The 21094-nt window shown below is 41.4% G+C and overlaps 1 protein-coding gene across 10 annotated transcripts in view; it reads left to right on the top strand.

Annotated features, from left to right (window-relative positions):
* The window catches only part of LOC111255001 (uncharacterized), a 123460-nt gene extending 102710 nt beyond the window's left edge, over positions 1-20750 (top strand). For 7 of the 10 annotated variants that reach the window (XM_086975115.1, XM_086975118.1, XM_022816579.2 and 4 more), the window contains 9 exons: positions 5870-5968; positions 7828-7918; positions 8553-8619; positions 10325-10430; positions 14890-15177; positions 17545-17775; positions 18439-18518; positions 18863-19105; positions 19283-20750. In XM_086975115.1, the coding sequence (XP_086831241.1) occupies positions 5870-5968; positions 7828-7918; positions 8553-8619; positions 10325-10430; positions 14890-15177; positions 17545-17775; positions 18439-18518; positions 18863-19105; positions 19283-19426 (1349 nt within the window). In that variant the 3' untranslated portion in view covers positions 19427-20750. The remainder of the gene's footprint in view (positions 1-5869; positions 5969-7827; positions 7919-8552; positions 8620-10324; positions 10431-14889; positions 15178-17544; positions 17776-18438; positions 18519-18862; positions 19106-19282) is intronic. The other 3 variants (XM_022816581.2, XM_022816583.2, XM_022816580.2) reach the window with 3 other exon arrangements.
* The last annotated feature ends 344 nt before the right edge of the window (positions 20751-21094 follow it).

Genomic DNA, 21094 nt, shown 5'->3' with positions numbered 1-21094 from the left:
GTGCATAGCGATTTCTTCCGCCATCTTCTGATGTTTCGCTTCATAATAACGTTGCCTGTCAAATTTCTCTTCAATGGGGGCAACGCATGTCGTCCTGCAAACATGTCGTAACTCAGAGAATCCGAGAACTGTACAGTGATAACATCGTGAATAGCTAAATAGACCTAACGAAATGTTTTTATGAAAAAAGACAGTAGACGACACGATGCTAACACGTTTAAAGAGATTCGGATCGCATATATTTACAATAGTAAAACTTTGTACGCGGAGATATCGACAATCCCGATTTCGGCAAGAGCTGTCGAGTTGGTGAAAGAACGGTATTCAACAGGTGTAGCCAATCGAATAAGAGAAACACATCCGTAAACACCAACAACGATAACCGTGAATGACCACAAGTAGTCCAAATACGGCTATATAGTAGATTGGCCGCCTTTCCGACGAAAATGTTCCCAAGTAGAAGCCAGCCATCGCGTCAACTACGTCTAACGAAACAAGCAAGTCTCTTAAGGCTCCCGTTCTCGTCGTGTGTAGCCGGCTACTTTCAGACGAGTTTACGTGGGCGACCCTTCCTTGTTACAAACGCACCCAATAAGAAAATCGTCGACGACAAACAGAACTGCCACAGCAATCGGTAACGAGCTGTAAGATGCGTTTACGTCGCTTGAAGAGTAAAAACTATAAGTGGACGACATAGATTTTTCTTGATCTTCTATTTTATGCTAGTAATGCATCACGCGTCGTACAGGCTTTAACATGTACCATTGTCTGGAAGAGAAAGAATGGGGTAAGTTTAATACATTATAGGAAAAACTGTGTGTTTTCATAATAATATTGCAACTTTCAAATTAGGAAAAATAGACGCCATTCTGGCCATATGTTACAATAATATAGTTGTGTACGTTTTTCATTGATCTTAAGCGCATCGCACCCCATTACGAACAAGAACAGCGAAAGCCAGTTAGCTTCTTGCAGAGAGGGATGCCACATACGATGCGAAACATTATTCAAAACGTACTTCAAGACACAATTGTTACGCCCAAGGTCGATGTGTGCTTTGCTGGATATAGCCTGACACAGCGTTGGCTAGCTATATTATCAAATATGCACGTCCGAAATACGTCTGTTTTCTTTTCGTGGATGAATTGAAATAAAAAGAGGCCTCTGAAGGAAATAAACTGCCTGCTCCCATTGTCAAGATACATTCAAATGCGAGCGCGACCCACAAAGGCTAAAGGGAGGACAAGTCGGCAAGATATTGGCTGGCCTGATGGATACAGAAAAGGGATCAGCATGTAAGAGGAGTGAATCGACAAAGCTTTCCGATATATCTTCGCTAATCAATGCTACAAGGTCCCATAGATAGATGTTTAAAAACAAAGTGACTGCCAAAATATATTGCCATGGCAAAGGAAGCCAAAAGAGGCCGTAATAATCAGACAGGCTTCTAATGATCTGTGTACCCTTACTGTTAAATATGATGAATTTAGTAGCAGTCCGTGACTATAAGTCTTTGATTGAATTAACCCAGCCCAAGGTTTACGTTTGTCGGACAAAGGTCAGTGTTTTAGGAGAGTATATACTAGCCGAATGCAACTTACCGCATTTTTTAATGCCTTTTTTTCTTTCGCGAGAACTGGGTATGTTAAACGAAAATATTGCAATATAAATTCACTACAGATCTTTTCTTCGCTTTGGCTCTCAGTGTAATTATAGATGGGGAAATCTGTTGCAAAGTCATACAATGCACCCGGGTGGGGCATACTGCTGTTTCAAAGGTACCTATAATTTACCTCGAGCGCTCAGTAGAAAATGGCGTTATCATATCAGACGCTATTCGTGTTAATGATACCCTACTGCCACCATAAAAGTCAATTGTGAACATATAATTTCTTTACTGGAATAAGATTCAGTTGCTTATGGCACCATACGCCTGTACAGCAAAAGTATAGCTTCAATTGTAGTCCACAATCAGATTCAACCTTGGCAAAAATTACCTCGTTGTTGTCCATGACACATCGAAATGTGTTGAAATAATTTGGTCCAACGGAATAGTTTTCAACCGCTTATTATTTCTACTTTTCATAGAGCCTTTGTATTTTACGACGACGAAGCTTGTTTCCATCATCTTTTTCTCATTTCATCAAAATTATATCGAATTAAGTCATCATCAAGTAATACCTTGTTTTTTAACTAAGTCCTGCCGTCAACGCCCTAGCGGCGACAAGCAATTACACCACCTATTTTCGCTTTCGATTCGTAAATCCAACTATTTTTTTTATTGTGCTTGACGTATCCCTTTCGTGTGCTTCACTTCCTCACGTTCTAAATGTTGCGCCCTCGTTTGTGTCTAGCTTACTCACCAACTACCCCAAAGCAAAAATAACATCAAGTAATAAAAATTACTAGTATGTATCTATAATGTATAAATTACACTAAAGCAAATGAGCTATTTGTCGTCAGCTCAAGGTAACTTGCTTGACAATCCTGAAATCGAAATTACTGATCTACGCTTTCAGCTATCCCGATACATAAGTGTATATATGTGTATAGACATATTTGTAGGATGCAGACATACAATAAATCATGAAAATACTATAGTTTAATTATTATCCGAAATGCCTAAATACAATTCAAATGTAAAAGCCGCCCTTTCCTTATCTGTCTTTTTTTGCCAGTTTACTGCGTTTCTAAAATTTACCACCGCTGCATAGACAGACTTTGTTGCGTTTAACAGCCTCAAGATATATATATATATATATATATATGGCGTGCTGCTTCATTTTGATGCACTTGTCACTAATTTTTGACTTCGGAGAGGAGCACGCTAGGGTACCTGTATCACCCTACGCACACTCACACATTCACGTATCTTCTTCTAGTACCAGATAGATACGGTCACTTTATATGTGATATGGCGAGTCTCGTTGAGATGGGGGCGCGTATCTGTATTTTCTGTCCGTAGTGCTCGTCCGCTTCCCCAGCTCGCAGAGGTCCTTGCTGCGAATAACACGATTGAGAGCTGGCCCATTGAAGGTTAGCAGCCCAGATAGAAGAAAAGAAATCGTCAGGAATTCTTCCACTTCTGGGAATGAGGCTGAAGGGCAGGCCTTGAGTGAACGAAACAACGTGTGGCCAAAGTGGTTAGCTTGAGATTTTTGGCGCCAAAGCGTAAGGGGAGTGATTGATTTCCTTTAGATTCGTTGTCCGGATGCGTTGTGCACGTTGTTGTACGTTACACGAAATCGGTGAGTAGTAGACTTTACGCGGTTCATCCGTTAGCTTTAAGCTGTCCATCTGTTGACTGCTGACTGTCAAGTGAAGAACAAGTGACCTGATATATTTTACGTCGAACTATATTTTAACGGTATCGCATGCATAAACATGGGGCTAACGATACTATCGCATAGCATTACTCCTTTAATACACAAAACTAGGGCACTTAGCAAATAGGATGAGTTATCTTAATGTCAATGTTATTAGTGTTGTGATACGAGCAACAGCATATAAACAACAACTATCAAATGCTCGCGTCTCTAAGTTCCCAAAATAACTTTCACGATAATTTATCGTTATTACTGCTATCATTGTAATGGTCTTCGTCAGAACCTGTCGTGAATTCAACTAGGAAAGCAACGCATCGATCGGTAACAAAACTATCGATGATGCGGATTACGATTACGTCATTCTTGGTACCGGCTATTGTCGAACGTCAGTTAGAAGATGCGTCGTTTTCACAAATCTATCGTTTATTTTGTGTTGCTATTTAAAAAGCGCATCCAGATATAAAAATGGATCTCTTGATACACGGTCGATTGGTCTTCACAGCTAGCCATTACTCAATGCCATAGAACCAAGATCTCGTCGATCTAACACTTGTCACAGGCATTTCATAGCTGTTTCTGACCTTTATCAACCTAGTCACGGCGGAAGCCGTCCATTTACTTCACTTACTAATCGCTGTTGCCGCTGCTGCTGTCAATAGTGACGCTCAAAACGAAGACTTAGTCTTCGATCAGTTGTTGTCTAGTGAGAGATTCAGTTAGTGTTTTTCTTGTCCAATTTAATCGGATAAATGCTCGTCGGCTTCCGCCATTTCTAGAGATCCTTGAAGCGCAAAAATGAAAGGGAGACATTTCACGTTGGCGTGAAATGTTTTCGAGAGAAGTGCGCAGTGAACTACCAGTGGTTGGTGTGTGCCATTATAGTAAATCTAAGTTAAAGGGAAATACGACTTTTTGATTTATCGCCCAGCAAATCTCGATATAAGAAACTGTATTGCTGAACATTCTGTGAAATATAAAATTAATGCTATTTATATTGTATTTTGCGGAACACTCAGAGATCGGCGTTTGTTGGCTACTATTATAAGCGTTAGTAAACAGTGTGCATATTATATCTGAAGGAAATGCACATCGGCTCCGCGTAATAGCAACGATGCGGTGTGTCAGGTGTGGAAACGGTACCTGAATGCCCAGAGGCACCCTCTGAGCCTTTCCGTCCAAATTAAGGACTTGTGTACCTTTCGTGCGTTTGAAAATATTGAGGCGTCGGATAGAGTGGTTCTGACGATTGCGGTAGATATCTAGGGTGACCCAGACAAAATATTTCGACGAAAGGACATGAAACTTTCGAAAAACAACACAGTCCTACTGTATGTTACTGATCGTGTTGAAGACGATTAGATGATCAGTCACTGCAGATCGAGATTACCGATCGTTCATTAGTTGGCTTTCTGAACGTACCTACCGCATACTGGACGTTACCCACGAGCTTTACTTAGCGTTTATTAGTATCCCATTAAATCTTTCTTGCAGAAGTAGAACGTAGAATCAGATGATAGTCAATAGCGTAGTAATAGTATTATATAGTTTCTTATGGCAATAGGAGATATTAGTACAAAAGCAAATATGCTGAGAAAAAAAAGATGATACCCGCAGACTGAGTGCAAAACGTTGAGCAACGTGTCGTTTCCACCCAGACAGCGTTATCGATTTCCCACGACGAAACGCTATAGGCTTTATTTTGTCCGTCATAATAATAATAATAATAATACGCTAGCATATCCACTACATACATACATACAATTTCTAAGGGAAAAATGGTAATGTATTGTTCTCGTACTTTCAAATTTGATTATGTGTCATTGGCTGCGTATAAACGGAAGCTTACTATAATCGTCCTATATCTCAAGGTATCTAGCTCTATGAATATACGTCTTTGCCCCTCTAACAATATGGTATTGTGCTATTCGGTCTCCGGCCAGCTTGAGTGTTTTCTGCTTACGTTAATACGTTGTACTTCCATGTTTTCGTTCGAACTTTTTGTGGCTCGTGAGTGTCATGTGTTCTTAATGAACTTCCTACAAATGGCTGTAGGAACACTTCTAGCGACGAAGACGCAATACACCTAAGCGTATTAACCTTTTCAATACATACGATATCATAGCAATATCTATTAACAGTGACGGTGTCCGGCATGGAAGTAAGCGACTGCCACCGACTGAAGGTCGTCAAAAGAAAACAAGGACTTTTTCTGGTTGGGTAAAAAGCCCAGACCGACGCATACTGTCACAGAAGAATAACTCATCTAGTGGCAGCGTTCCATTGACGCTAGTCTTCGTTAGAATGGAAGCCGTACGGGAAATTTATACGGACACAAATGGCTATAATAGGCGTCTATGATCGATGTACATCGGTTCCTGCCCCAATGTGCCGTCCGCAGGACGTAGGACAAATAAAGCATATGATACGTCCATACGTCGATAAAAAGATTTAGTAACAGCAAATGTAAACTGGTTCTATGATTCATTGGCGAGTGTCACGTCAACTAAATACATTTGTGTGTGTTTAAATTGATACTATTACAGATAAAGCCGCTTCGCCCGATTACGTGTGCCACAACTCGTCGAGTGAACCGAAAGACGATGCCAGTTCACTCGGGTCCGAAGCTTCATCCTACGCATCGGGTAAATTTCCACTGAGATTCTGGTCAGCAGCTATTAAACTCGATCCACTGGAGGGTAACGGCATCATTATGCAGATAAAACTGTCCACTCTGCCGTATGTGTGCAGCTTATATGCATTCAATTAGATTGGAATCAGGAACAAGTTGCGCGGGTAAATTTAAACATACACGCCAAAAAGAATTGCGGAAACGTAATACCGCACAGTTGGAACCTTAGGATTTTGAGTGCTGATCGCATAATAAGTAGGTAAATCAATGGGCTTTTCCCAGCAGAGTTCGTTATCGCTAATACTGTTAGTGTATTTCGTGTAAGCAATTTAGTCCACTTGCACGAAATACACTAACAGTATTAGTAGGAGAAAAGTAGCAAAACGCTATGCAAACCCCAGCAAACCTCTCGGGTCAGCCAGAATGTCTTGATGTCGAGATCATCTATATTTACCCTATTTGTTTAATCGTTTAGCTAGAATCGCTTGTGGATGTGAGGAAAGCTAGAGCGTCAAGAAGACTTACTCTACCGAATAAATGTGAATACCTTTCTTTTGTCATTAAAGGTTCGTGTTAGCTTCAAATTGATCAAAATGGCTAATTTTTCCAGTAAAAAAAAAATTACGACGTGGCCACTCGTCGTATTACATATATTTGTTGAAGAAGTATGCTTCCTGTACACATATCGTCCTTAGACCTGTGTAGCAGGGGAGAAAAAATATAATATCCAAGAACCATGGCGGTCTAATTTCGTTTACAAGTTAAAAACATACAACACATTGTATCCAAATGGTACCGTCGTGGGATAATCTGGGCGAGTGAATTTTGCCTAGGGCGCGAGGGGCAAGAGACAGATTCCTTTTACCGTGCTAGTTAATTAATTCAAACAAACATGGGTGGAAATAACGCAAATGATATCGGTAAAGTTTATTATGGTCTACTGCCGTAAGCACACTACTAAGCTAGGAGTTGCCCTTGCTTCAATCCGATCTGCTATATCGCATGGCCGTTGCCGTGTAGTGTCATGAGCTTCAATTAGGATGCCGCTACTGTGCAAGCAACGTTTGTCAGTGAAGCAGTCAGTAAAATCCACGAGTTCTGGCCTAGTACGAGTGCTTACTTCAGATGCGACGTTTTCGTATTAGACGTGCCCGTTTCCAGCGAAAAATGACTGGTCGTTAGACTATTCAAAGGATTTTCGTAGAGAAAAATGCGATCGCCTAAAATCCTTCAAGTGTGTGAGTGTATTTTTCGCGGTCTATCGTTGATAGACGTATCGTTGAAAAGTAGATTAGTGTTTGGTTTTTCAATTTCAGACAGGACAAGCTACAAACTAGAGCGGATCCCACATTTTCTGCTAATCCAAATCTGACCGTGCTGCTACATAATAAGTCCGTGTGTGCCATATGCAATCATGTTAATGTCTTCGTCTTTGTGCGGACGATTGAGCGTCACGATGACGTGGCCTCGTAGACGATCCTCAAAACACATATTACCATAGTATTCATATTTAAGTATAGAAAATATATACTTAAATATGAAAGCACTTCTTTTTGTAAGGGTTAGTCATTTCAGTCGAGCACGGCTGGACTTGATATATAGGAAATATCGGTAGGTTGCTGAGCCGTTAAGCGATCTAGAGATCCGGTAGCGCCTGGATGACAAAGGCAATTGATTGCCTACTTTTTACATGAGGGATTATGTTGTATCTTATAACTGTAGGTGTGATTAATATTAATAGTAATTCATATCGGGCAAGCGTAAGCATTAGCGTCCCTCCATCTTCCAGCTGAGGAATAATGTCCGTTTGTATTGTGTAATGGAAGTGGACACTCAGAATCGCTTGCTTTCTTTTTTCCTGTAAAATTTCAGCGTCATCAAATGGCCTCCAGGTCGTGGGCGGCAGCCAGGGCAAACGACCACCTCTTCCGCGCCCGGCCATCCCCACAAAACCGTACGCTCTGTAAGTAACGACTTCGGGAAAATCGGAAATATTTAAAACCGTATGTATATCGTGGCTAAAAAATGACATCTTTGAGAAGTAGGTACTGTTTACTTAATCGCTAACGTCACGTGAAACAGACTAGAGTCTTTATAGAGCGATGGATGTTCGGAATCGACTGGCTGTGCCAAGCAACACTGAGACGCGGCACGTTCTAGCAGTTTTGACGCTGTTTGACATCTTGAAACCCTCGCTCTTGTGATGGTGACCGTCCTTCAATCGAGACGGTGTGATCGCGCATCATATTCAGCAGCCGTCACACGTTATCGCAGTCGACCGCGCGTTTCGAAGAAGAAATTATTTTTAAGTGCACTGATTAGAAACTACCAGAGCGTTGAAAAGTTATGAATTTTCATCATACTTAACATGCCGAGTTATCTCTAGTGTTTTTCTAACGTATATATTTTCATGCAGGCTCTAAAAGATGCGTATCAAATACATCTGTTTACATGTCTACTATATATATGAATGCGGCCTTTGAGCCCTTTGCAACGTTATCTTACACGTGTCACACTAGCCGTCCGTAGTAAGCGTCGTTTCCTCTCACGTTTACAAGTTACATACGCTCATTTATGCTCTACGTTTCTATCTGCAGTCGACAAAGAAGGCGTTCAGCCGCTCGTCCGACAAGCCCGCCGCCTCCGCCTCCGATTCCGACGCAGGTAAAGATGACGCCGACGACAACAACAGTCAGTCTTCATTCTCCCATTAAACAGCGACAGCCGCCACCGTATAGATACCATTAGTAATAGTTATCCAACACTCCCATCTATGGCACGTGTTTATATGGCGTTTTCAAGTTGATCGAGTGGCGCTAGTCGTGCTTTCGTGCCTCGATCTTATTTTCCTCGCTATCATCAGTTCGTCCTTTTTTCTAGCAGCAATTGGTTTGGAGAGATTTTGTCAATTCCTAACCTAGGCACATCGGGACACTCTTACTTTCACACGCGTGAACCTGTGTATACCTGTCCACATAAGAGTAAATTGAAATTTGCGAATGGACATAATGCTACATGAATGTACTTTACTGTTAACGGCAATTTTTGCTTGTTACTTTTTTATAATAGACTATTATTATTGGCTAAGTGTAACATCCGCTTGCAAAGCTCGTTTTTTAGCTCTTCGAATTGCTCTATTTTTGTATAGATTGTAGCATTATATCTTGTGCTCAGGATTCGAAGCTTCGAACGTTGAACATTTTCTGTATTAACAATCGCTGCACTTAGAAAATATAGTATAATAGATTATATTATATTTAGTGATAATTAAGCAACTGGACGGCACAAAAAAACACTCTTGAAATCAACTGGCTAAAAGCTGATTTCAGGAAGATCAACGAAATTCTTATTCAGTCAAGAGCGCAAAGTGTATTTTTGTGGCCTGGGTAAAAAAAAATGGCCGCATTGACCTCCGACGACACGACAACCTAAACATAGCAAACAATAGACAAGAACCATCATGCATACCTATGCATCGGCCCAAGTGCACGTACAAGACTCGCTCGTTTTTAGTTAACAGTGGTTTTCGTTTTCGTTCAACGAGTAGTATTCCTACATGAATAGTGTTCCATCCGTGATATCTCACGATACGGCACTATTGATGTTAAGGGCACTGTTCCGGGGCTGTTTTTTGGGTGCCGGTTCTTTACGTATTTAAGTACAAGGTACTGACGGTCATTCTATTTTTCAACGCGTATAGGTCTGAGAATAATATAATTGTCATACTAGAACAACACGTTAAACAGCCCAAGATCTAGACATTATACTTTTTTTTTTTTTCCGGCCGGTTTCGATACATCTCAACTGCATGCTTTATGCCACTATTGGAGGACTTATTGACTTGGTAAGCCGAACAAATCATACTTTGCATTACATCATAAATACTCTCGCTCAAACCACCATATGGTCTGGCTGTTTACCTATCAAATGATATTTGTTGATACTTAATGACTGCTCTCTATAGCAGAAATCTACGCAATCCTACCCAGTAAATGTTGAGCGACTTGGCAGTGATGGGGCTGCCAACGTGACATCTTCGTAGCCGAATTTAACCCACATGTATCATGAGGATTTGTAGGACTAACAGGAAAGTAATGTGTTTCTATGCGAAACCCAGTTTCTGTCCTACGCACTGGAAAGCTGAGTTTTGGCTATACTACTATAGGCAATAAAAGGAGAAATTTCAGCCAGCACTTACGAAGAATCGTTACGAAACAATGAATGCAGTAACAAAAACAGAGTAAAATGTACGTTAGTGAACTCCTTAGCCGTTTTGTTGTTTATGTAGGATGACACTTGTATGGTTACTTATACTGTTGGATAATTCTTGTTGTTTAATCTGTTGTATGACTAACGTACTTCATTGCAGCCTCCGCCGGCGCCCCCGTCGGAATCGTCCGTAGATTACGAGGTTCCCTTGTGTCACGAAGCGGCGGACAGCGAAACGTCATCGTCGCTAGTCCACGATGAACAATGTAATTATCTGTTTTTCCACAACGGTCACGCTCAACGTGACATTGTAGATAAACATGGTGTTTATTGTTATTAGCGAGTTCTTCCATATAGGATTAGGGAGCTCTATCAGCCACGACCATTAGCATGTCGTTACTTAATAATGGATAAAAAAAAAATATGCGATCTGGTATACTCGTATTTAGAGCAAAATTTCAATAGTAATTTTGAAACGCGTCTCGTGCCCTGTGAAATTTAGTTGTTTGCAGTAGGCCTCTAGTGTTCATTGGAGTTCTATGTGATTTCGTTCACGAAGTAAATCTCATTATTGTACAAAAGCACTATAGTAAGAAGGCTCGCTATAAATAAATGGCGACCGGAGTTAGTGGGTGCGTAAGTAATTAAATACATATACAGTACTACAAGTATTGCAATTCATAGTAACTGCTGGTATGAAAATTAAAGTCGTTGGCAGGCAGATTTTATAGACGCCCATTCTTTTCGCAGTTACTCTTGCTTCTTCTTTGAAAATTGCCTATTTCTTACGACTGGTTGCTAGGCAATACTCTATATTTGTACAGGCGCTTTTTTCCTTATTTTTTATCCGTTTTTTTGAGCTATACTGGATTAGCTAGCTGGCCCAACCATTACAAATACTGCCTATCGTAACGCCACACCATCGTTGACGCATGACTTACTGCTATGCCACTCTTGGTCACTTGTTCTGCCGCTCATACGATATTATAGAAAGCCATATAAGCGATAATTAATGCCTACTAACTCTGTATAGCTGCTAGCCTACGGAGCATTACATGTCCCATGCATGCAGCGACGTACTACTGCTACGGCTACTAGTGTCAGCAGCATTAGCCACCCTAAGCATTTCTAGTTGTCGACAAGCACGCGCTTGCTGATATCCACGGCCATTCAGGAATTAAAAATGGGGTTCGTGTACTTAGCGTGCTTTGCTACTGGTCTTGATGTGCTCTTAATGTCTGCGTTTAGACACCGGCACCATCCTTACGCTGTTTCCGCGACGGCGGACTCACCTCGACCCAACTGGGTACTCCATTCGACTCCCTTATGTCGCGCCTTCTCCCTCTATTTCTTTTTGGTCGCTTTTCTCGCGTGGAGTTTCCCTGTTTCGTTCGCCTGAGTTGAAAGAGCTATTGGTAGCAGTGCCAGTAGTGGCGCAGGAATCAAGACTCGATCACGAGCGCACCCCCTGCTCCCCTTTGCAACTGCACTTCGATCAGTGCTATACGCAATTGCTTACCTAACAATCTGGGCTAACCCTATCGTGGGTATTGGTGGGGAGTACTCAGGTAGCATCTCAGTACACGCAGGCGCGCTGATCACGCCCATTTGCATTATTTCCACCCAATGGCCACCAACGGCCTGGTTTGCGAAGCCGTTCTTACTTGCTAGTCAAGCTGAATTGGTGCTATGCAAGCAACAAGAAGTAGCAACAAGCGAATGCTTGTTGCTACTTCTTGTTATGGAGACTTGGCCTGGCTGCCTCCAAGTGCCCCAACTCCCAGGTGTTTTTCGGTTTTTGCTCGAAATCGCTTAACGTTCTCCCAGGACCATCTTGAACCACTGTATAAAAAGGCTGGCAGGAAATTTGACACAGAAAAAAAAGTGAAAATATAATAGGTTTACAAAGCATAAGTGATGATTTTCAGGTGGCATTTTTTAAACTCATAGACCGATATGGTTAAAACATACGCATCCACATATGTCGATAATGGAAATCTATTTTGATGTCTTTAATTTAATGTTTTAATGGCGACTCATTTAGTGTCAATATCGATTTATTTGCTCGATTTATTTATTATTAATTATATAATTTTGTTTGCAGCCCCGAGACGTCGTAAACATACAGATGGTTTCGAAGTTGATACTCTAAGTTCTAATTGCACGAATCATTGAAAATGTAGAGAAGTAACCAACATTTCTTGGGCTGGCCTCCTACACGTTTCTAGCCTTTGCCTATAAAAAGCTACCATTATGGAAACCGTAAACAGTTTGTCCGTTGAGCGCTCGCAGTCTCTTCTATACTATGGGACAGGTAGCAAGTAGCGCCCGTGAGATCGATTCTCATTTACGGTGCCATATACTTGTATACCTGCTACGTTATTGGTCTGGCCTCACGCTTACCGCCTCCTGCGCGCTCAGAGCACACTCTTTTCCTATTGTTTCCAAGCCAGTGACTTTTGACGCCATTAGCTATTACATACACTCGTCGGAAAGAAGAGGTCTATGAGTCGCCTATGTGGACGAAGTGACATTGATGCACATATGTGCCACAGCCAACTGCACCCGTTCCACGCCGATTCCTCGTAACTTGTATAATCGGTCAGGTTAGAAACCACCTCACGTCATCATCTCGATGATTTATTAAAAACAACACCACTAACTTTGCTTCCAAAAGTAACACTTTTTCATTTTTTGGCTCCTTATAAAAAAAGTTTACATTTTACAGCTGTGCTGATTAACGTTATACATTTGCTGAATCATGATGACATAAGTAGAGCGGTTGTTGCTATAAGTATCGATGTAATATTTATTCAATCATAAATTGTCTCATTTTCGCTACCATGGATACATTATTTACCATATCATTCATATAGACGAAGTAAGCATCCGTCTTGGTTGTAAGAACCTCTTGTCCAGTATCAAAGTGTAGCATATGGGTGAAGAACTATGCTTCGTCCGTTTACGCTTCATTCTTCAACAATTCTGTTAAAGTTCGCTCGAATTTTCTTTTGGTGGGCTGTGGGCTTATTTTGTATGCTGGCGCTACACGAACGACAACATCAGATTTTTCAAGACTCAGGTAAATCGCTGGCCGGAAAAACGGGAAGTGCTCTTATGCGAAGCTAAGAAACACCAACAATTGCTGCAGAATTGCTCTTTCTCCGTACGTAGCTAATTATAAGAATGTGAGAAGGTTTCGTGTGGAGGAACCACCGAAATATTACCTGTATGAAAGAAGAGAGATGTTTCGTGCGATGGACCCGAGAAAAGATCCAACATGATCGATAACGCCGATGGCAGAAAATTATTTTCTACCCAAAATGGTGTATTTGTATGAAGGCGTATGGATTCAAGCCAACATATCATTGACTTTGTTTGAAAGAAACCGCTTGTAGTGTCGTGTACTGGGTGATATATATATATATATATATATATATATATATTAAATAAGAATAAAATAACAGAATGAAATAATTAAGAATGACTCTACTTAGGGTTTAATGAACTTACCTTTTTCATGTTGCTGCTTTATTTTACTCAGCAACCCGTTAGGAGGACAAGAAGACGAAGAGCAGAAAATAGTATAAAAGTCCAATGGCAACAACAAAGAGCTGTGACAGATTTTGACGCTAATGGGAACAACTTACAAGCACAGCTTTTATTAAATTGTACAGTGCTTACCTATACAAGAAAGTTACTAATGCGGATATACGAGCAGAAAGCAGCTGCTGTTAAGTAGTAAATTTAAAACAACACGCCCCAAAAGGTCAGCAGCTATAATTCATTAGATCACTTCACTTATGTCTCGATGCGTTAACATGCTATTGATTTTTAAAGTAATTACTTTTGCAAGCCAGTTGAAACATTACGTAACCTAGCATTGCTAACGTTACGTTACACAGAGACGAGTTAACATTGCTTAGGCCTCGGGCCTGATGACGGCTCCGCTAGTCAGGATTTGCCCCGACCTACAAAAAGTCTGTAACTCGCAAATATGGTTGCTCATGTTCCACGCTATTCAAATATCTCAAGAAGCATTTTCTTTGGTTTCTGCTTCTAATTCGAATATGACTTTCTTACAAGTTCACAAAAAGTTATATCGACTTTTTAATATCGTCCATTATTTTTCGATTGTAAGTGTAATTAATTCAATGAAAAATAGCTAAAGCGTTTCAGCAACCATCAAGCGCCTGTGTTTTTACGATATTTAGGTTATCAAAGAGTTCGCATAACTGGTCGCAGCTATTCCGCTGGCCCAAATGCTTTACCGATGTAATCTATACCAATCCCAGGCCAACAAACAAACGAATAAAAAAAGAACAAACATCAGTTCCATAGCAATAGCAAGCGTTGTTTTTGCTGGCCTAAGAACGACAGGGCGTCAGGTCACCAGCATAAGCAACAGTGCGAAGGAAAATTGAATATCCCGATAACAAGATTTCTCCATATAGAACGCTCATTATTTTTGAATTAGCCTTCCATCACTTAATTTGTTCTATTCTAACGTATGTATGATTATGACCGGAAAATATTCTTTACTGCTGACGGCGCGAAAAACATGAAAAGGGTGAAGCTGTGTGTAGTAACAGTGCCGTATTGCGTTTCTACGATCTCTTGTAGAAACGCAATACGGCAGAACTTGTAGAAAGCGCAACATCCAGCATGCATATAAACCAATATTCGTTTAATTAATTTCCTGTATGAATTTTGTGTGTATTACAGCGACCTATGAGCAGATCGAGCATCGCGAGGAAATGTACGAAGTCGTGCATGAAGGTAATGGTTACACTATTAACAATAGTATACTTTCGGTGGCGGCCGCTATACGGCGTTGGGAAGGCTCAAAGTCGAAGTTGAAATCTAGCTCAGATTCGGCAAACAACGATTCGCTCACTAAATACGATAGAAACCTCACCTACCAAAGCAATCTAACCGATTCTGCTAGCCCGCGTGAAGGCCGACCTCGCACGAGTATGCCTTCAGGCATGAGTCACCTAACCCCTTGGCAAGGTATACATACAACCTCTAGAATGGTGGAATATTAATGAGAATCATAACGTTGTACTGATGTGGTAACAAATTATACGACTGTTATTGAGCCAGTAACAACGATAGTGATACTAATCATATCACAGACGCCCATAAACGAAATGAGCATTATACGGTATTTACAACATTGTTTATATACAACAAAGCTTTCGTTGGTTGCCTGTCAGTAGATACCTGTTAACAGTGTTCAAGTCATTGTTGTCAGAATAAACATTTACACTATAATAAATGGCAGCCTTGTTAAGGAACTCATTCGCAGCTAGCCTTTCGTAAGGTACAAGCTCTGGTTTCATATACTACTATCCATGAATACAAACGCCCTGCTGTTGTAGTTTAGTATTTTTGCCAACTTGCATGCATCCTTTTTATACTACATACATATATATATATATATATATATCTACATAAATATGCCGATGATGTAGAATTGCTTGGTCAATAGCTTCCATTAACACCCAGTGTGAAGGGTTTATGTTTGCCATTCACCCGGATAGGGCGTTACTTTTGAACGATATCGATCAAAAATTCTCATCATGACTAACATGGTTGCAACATATAATAACAATTCCTGATCGATATGTTGATAATCGAACTTATAAAACGCGTTAAATTATAGTAAACGTTATTATATGTAGGTGCCTTTTTTTTAGAGCTGTTTTAGGACGTAAATGCAGTTAGCCATGTTTGGAGTACCATGCGGCTTTGGCGCTATTGGCGACTTGTTAAATATGGGTGCGAGATAAAGATCAAGAAACTGACCGTATTTTCGTAGACCATGTATTTGTTGATACTCATCGTATCGAGTCCGTTATGCGTTGTACACATTCGCTGCCACCTGATTCTTATTCAAATATATACACATCTATATTTATCTGCAGGTCTGCATGTGGCCAAATACGTCCATATCTTGATCACGCATGTCAGTCTATTCACATATAACAGTGAAGCCCATTCCCGTAACTCTAGCCTCTTTGTCGTCCTGTGCATCGCATTTACGCCAGCCAGCTGTATGCCCTTTCCTCCCCCCTTTGCGCAGTTTACCTTTCCTTTTAATTGAAATCTTAACACGCCCCCTGTCTGTCCTTGTTTGTGTTGTTCAGGTCGTCTCTAAACCACCTCGTGATGCTTTTTTGTTATAGCTTTACAATTAATTTCTCGTTATTCTTCCTTCGTTTAGTTAATGTACCATTCCCTCTGATCTTTTCTGGGTGTCGCATCGCAACGTATTAGACAGTTAAGTAGTACCCACTAATGAGCTGTGCGTGCGTGCGTGCGTGCGTGTTTTTGTGCTAACGGCGGTAAACGCCGTTACCGAAACACCTCTTGGTCGCCTGTAGCGTCCGTTAATGTGACATGGACTTTTAGCAATTCTCCTATCACTCAAATCTGTTGTTTTTTTCACGCCTGCCGCTGCTGTTAGTGCTAACCTAGTTTATTTGGTATCCAATTAAATATTTGGAATTTCACACCTGGAACTGCTCCCGTTAAGCGTTGCTTGAGACGACTGATAACCGCTTTCAAAAGGAGACGAATTGCACGTCTGCGTTCAGTTTCGAATCTTAGTAAACTCACCTATCCCTAAAGTTAGTCGGCAAAAATATTCGTTAGATCCTTTAACTTTATCACATCATCCTCTAAGTTCGATGCAGTCGCGTGCTTTAGAAACGTGCATGTATTGCTCGATCGTGCCGGCAGCGCGTACGGCTTTTGCCGTAACGTGAGTTTAATAACTCTGGAGACACTTGTTGGTTGGTGTTGTGCTTGAAGTTTAAAATTCGCGGAAAAGCACGAAATAGTCTCCGATACTGACACTCTACTGGAAGGTGAACACGTCTATGAAAATAAAAAGGATGTCCAGAATATCACAGTATGGAACCTCCTGAATATAGAAAATTGTAAAGACGTTCCGTACGACGTTCCCATCAGAGTTCCCTTGTCCCCGACCGACACTTTTGCCATACTGCTGAACTGACGTCGAAAGATCGTGGCATTCAGCCGCCAGCTCGGACCCGTCAGCCCAGTTCTTGGTTGCCTTAGGTGCATATTGTTCGAGCGATGATTCCACCACGCCGCGATCATCTCGACGTCCTTTAACGTATTTCGTTCAAAGACTTTTATCCTAAGATGTTCACTGTTCCCCATTCTGTTCATCACAACGAGCCCCTCTGGGGAAGTCGGTTTCTCCTCAGACAGCTACGATGCTATTAATGGCAAGCAAGTTCATAAGGAATGACCTGCATCGGGCTGGCAGTCATTGCAAAAACGCGTTCCGCATATGCTGGGTGCCCAGTTGCCACCACTGTCCTGCTTTATATGAATCTCTTACAGAAGGACTGCACCTGCCCGCCGCGCCTAAGCCTCCGCTTCTACCGCGACAGAACTGCAGCGTTCTCGGATCTCTTCCGGCACCACCTCGACCGAAGGCCCACAAACCACTCAAAGGTGCATCGAATTGCTGTTCAACCTCGACTGGAATCCCATCTTCACCTTCGACGCCGTCGCTTCACCGTGCTACGCCAGCACCCTTTGTGTCAGAAAAAAACTATGACAGCGTTAGTTGTGAGTAATAGCGAACCGATGTTAACGTGAAATGCGACTATTTCTAACAAATCGAACTAACATGATGGTATTCATAGAGGAGCGTAGCAGCCTCGTGTTCGATGATGCATTTACTCGGAAAGCTAGATTTAGCTGTAAGGCTAACGGACGATAGCGATTCGTGACTGTGTACGCGGACAACGGCAGACAGGCTGTGTAACGAAGCAGTATTCCGAAATGTATAATGAAAATTTAATGGAAACCTAGTATTTTAATCGTATTTGGCTTATTAGAACGTGTGCTCTTTATGGCGCCAAAGTGCATGTATTTTGTTTTCTCTATAACGTGCTTTAGCCTGTACACTCTGTGTAATTCTTTTCATAGAAATGTATACGTCTCCCCATTATGCATTGTTATCCTTGACTAATATGGCTTTGCTTCCTTTCCTGACGAATTTGTTGCCTCGTGCTTGACGATTTTTGGAAAAAAGTGCCTCGAATTTCTCAATTTCTTAATAGCAAGCTTTATTTAGCTGGCTGTCATCCGACTACATAGTACGTTGTTAAGCATACCCTGCTGGAAATCCTCCATGAAAAGCTATTTGTCACAATTGATCATTTATATATAGACAACTTAGATGAAAATATTCTGACACGTTCGATGTATTGCTTCTGATGCGTGTAGTGAGCTCACTGATTAATCGGCCCCTTCCACCGGTACCGACTGGCGAAAATGTTTATGCAGACGTCGACTTTGAGCCGAACGTAAGTATCGTAGTGGGCTGAATGGCATAAGAGCAGATGACTTTCACTGACAATGTATAGTAGAAACGGGCACATACATAGGCTTGTTTCTTCAGTCATTCATTTTCTGCTTTGTTTCAGTCGGATCAGAATAGATGATAGCCCATAAACTGCTACGTAAAATGTTAGGTGACATTGGTATGAGTATAAACTATGAATACAAAACGCCTGGCAAGAGCAATATTAGTGAATTCCGCCCGTGATATTTCGAGCCAAAATGTTGCCGTACCTCCTAGTACACTTAGACTGCTCAGCGTCTAAAAATATTTATCGAGCCTAAATTCAGACGACTGATTTCGGTGCAGGAAAAGTTATTGCATGGCCTTTCGGTTTACCCCTGGTTCCACGATGTGGAACGTGAGGACGTCGACCGAATTCTCAAAGAAGTGGGCGAACAGGGCTGCTTCTTGGTCCGAATATCCCGACGCGGAGGACCATCGAACCCGTTTACTCTAAGCCTTCTTCATGAAGGGCGCATCTTCCACTTAAATATCCGAAAGAGGCCGGATGGCATGTTCGCGCTAGGCTCTGCAAAACCTCGAGAAAAGGTAACCTAATCAACTGCCCCAGTGGCCACACAAAGTTAATTGATTGCATGCCCGTAAAGCCATCAGCTAAATATTTCATACATATAAGGATGTAGTTGAGCGGGCATATCGTATGTCCAAATGTTTGAAGACAAACTGTACCGTCCTCTAAATCTATTTTCACTTCATTTATTCTAGACGTTTAACACAGTGTCAGAACTCATCGACTACCACCGACAGGAGGAAATTCTTCTTACTTCACGAAACCAGCCGGCTGGCAGTACGCGATTAACAGAAACCTCTCATAGCGACTCGCAAAAAAATGTCCAGAACGGCTGGTAGAATCCGAGAGGCTACACCGCGCAAAGCAAATATCCCTCGATGAGACGAAAAGGCAACGCTCGAACCCGCTGTCGCCATTTCGTCCACCTCCGACAGTCTTTATACTAACAACCAACTCATTTAATTACCTGTCCTCGCGTTGGAAAACTTTCACTATTCTAAGATGTATTTCAGCTTGCAGCAATGAAGCCTTCTACTGTAACTAAAACTAAAAACTGATCGATATTCAAGTAGTGGTAGACAAGACTCGGCTCACAGAAACACTGCGTTAATGCACATTTGTTGTACATACTATAACTGGGCGATAGTCAATTTGCTCCGAGGTTCTACAATAGCAAAGGGCTTCAGTTGGCCAGAACTGAGCTAAATAAATAATAAGCCACGTTCAATACGACTGTATCGCATCGACGTTGTTTCATCCCTAACATCTGAAAAAGGACGTTCGTTGTTCCGGAAGACCGACGTCGTTTATCGAACGGAGATACTACTTCGGTGCAGAAGCAGTGACCCGTCTGAGCCAGGTAGAATTTAGTGAACGAGTTCGTCATTCACGGAGGAGGCGCTCTAGCTATGGTGCCATAGATAGCCTTATATATTTATTGCTTACCACTAGATCGTCTTGTATTGCCTATGTACCAACTATTGCCTATCCCGTTAAAGTCTTCAACACACGAACAACAATAGGATGCGTACGATATGCAGTCGTGCAATTATATCGAACGGCCTTCCCCTTCTCTCCGATCCGAGGGAAGGCTGTAAGCGCGCAGTGATGCGTTCCACCAATTGTCTGTTCTATAATCAAAACATAACATATAAGCACGTCTTTAAAATCAATCGTGTGTCACTGCAGTACTTTGAATCCGAATTTCATTAGCATTATCATCATCTCTTTTAGGGGGAGGAAACAGAGTTATCCTTGCTAGTCAACACGTGTGCTGAAAAAAGGAACCTAATCTCTGTGCAATCCTCTGTGCATTGTTCTTAACGCTGTTGAACCATTATAGCATTGTACGTGCCGTCCAGACCAGTAACAATCATAGAGCCACTAACTACATCGTATAATAGTTGTCTTCGAACTATCCACCTACACAGAGTTCCGACTATTTCGTACATAAACAATTTCCCCTTATAAGCCTTGCCTAATAACAATGCAACCAGAATGGCAGATAGCCAAGATCAGTGAGAGTTATCGAAATGACAATGAGAGAATTCGCTTATGCACAAAAGGCGATTGTTCGGAGTTTTCGCTGTCGAAGAAGGCGTAGTCGTTTTTGTGGCAGTTCTAACAGAAAATAAATGTAATGTAATATATATTTTATAACTATGAGGATGCTGTTTTTTATAGTTCCATAGTACTTAGCGCAAGAAGGTTTACTTTTAAGTGTACCCTCTATCAGTGCATAGATCTATCTGTACGTATTTCCTAAGAGCTGGGATAGTGCGGTTAATTTCAAGTAGACTAACGGCGATACGGGTATTGGCGATGCCGAAAAAGGAAGCAAACGAGCGAAACTTCCGAATAAGGTTTAAGTACGATTCGGTTGTTCAAGCAAATGCGAAACCGTGTATTCACTCGTTCACCTCTGAATCCAACTCGAGGATGACGCTTGTCTTTCTGTAGTTGATTATTTTGACCAATTCCTATACCGTAGCTCTATCGTCCACTGA

This window comes from Varroa destructor, unplaced genomic scaffold (assembly GCF_002443255.2).
Source record: "Varroa destructor unplaced genomic scaffold, Vdes_3.0 BEIS01000007.1, whole genome shotgun sequence".
NCBI classification, from domain to species: domain Eukaryota; kingdom Metazoa; phylum Arthropoda; class Arachnida; order Mesostigmata; family Varroidae; genus Varroa; species Varroa destructor.
This window is presented reverse-complemented; position numbering and strand designations above follow the sequence as displayed.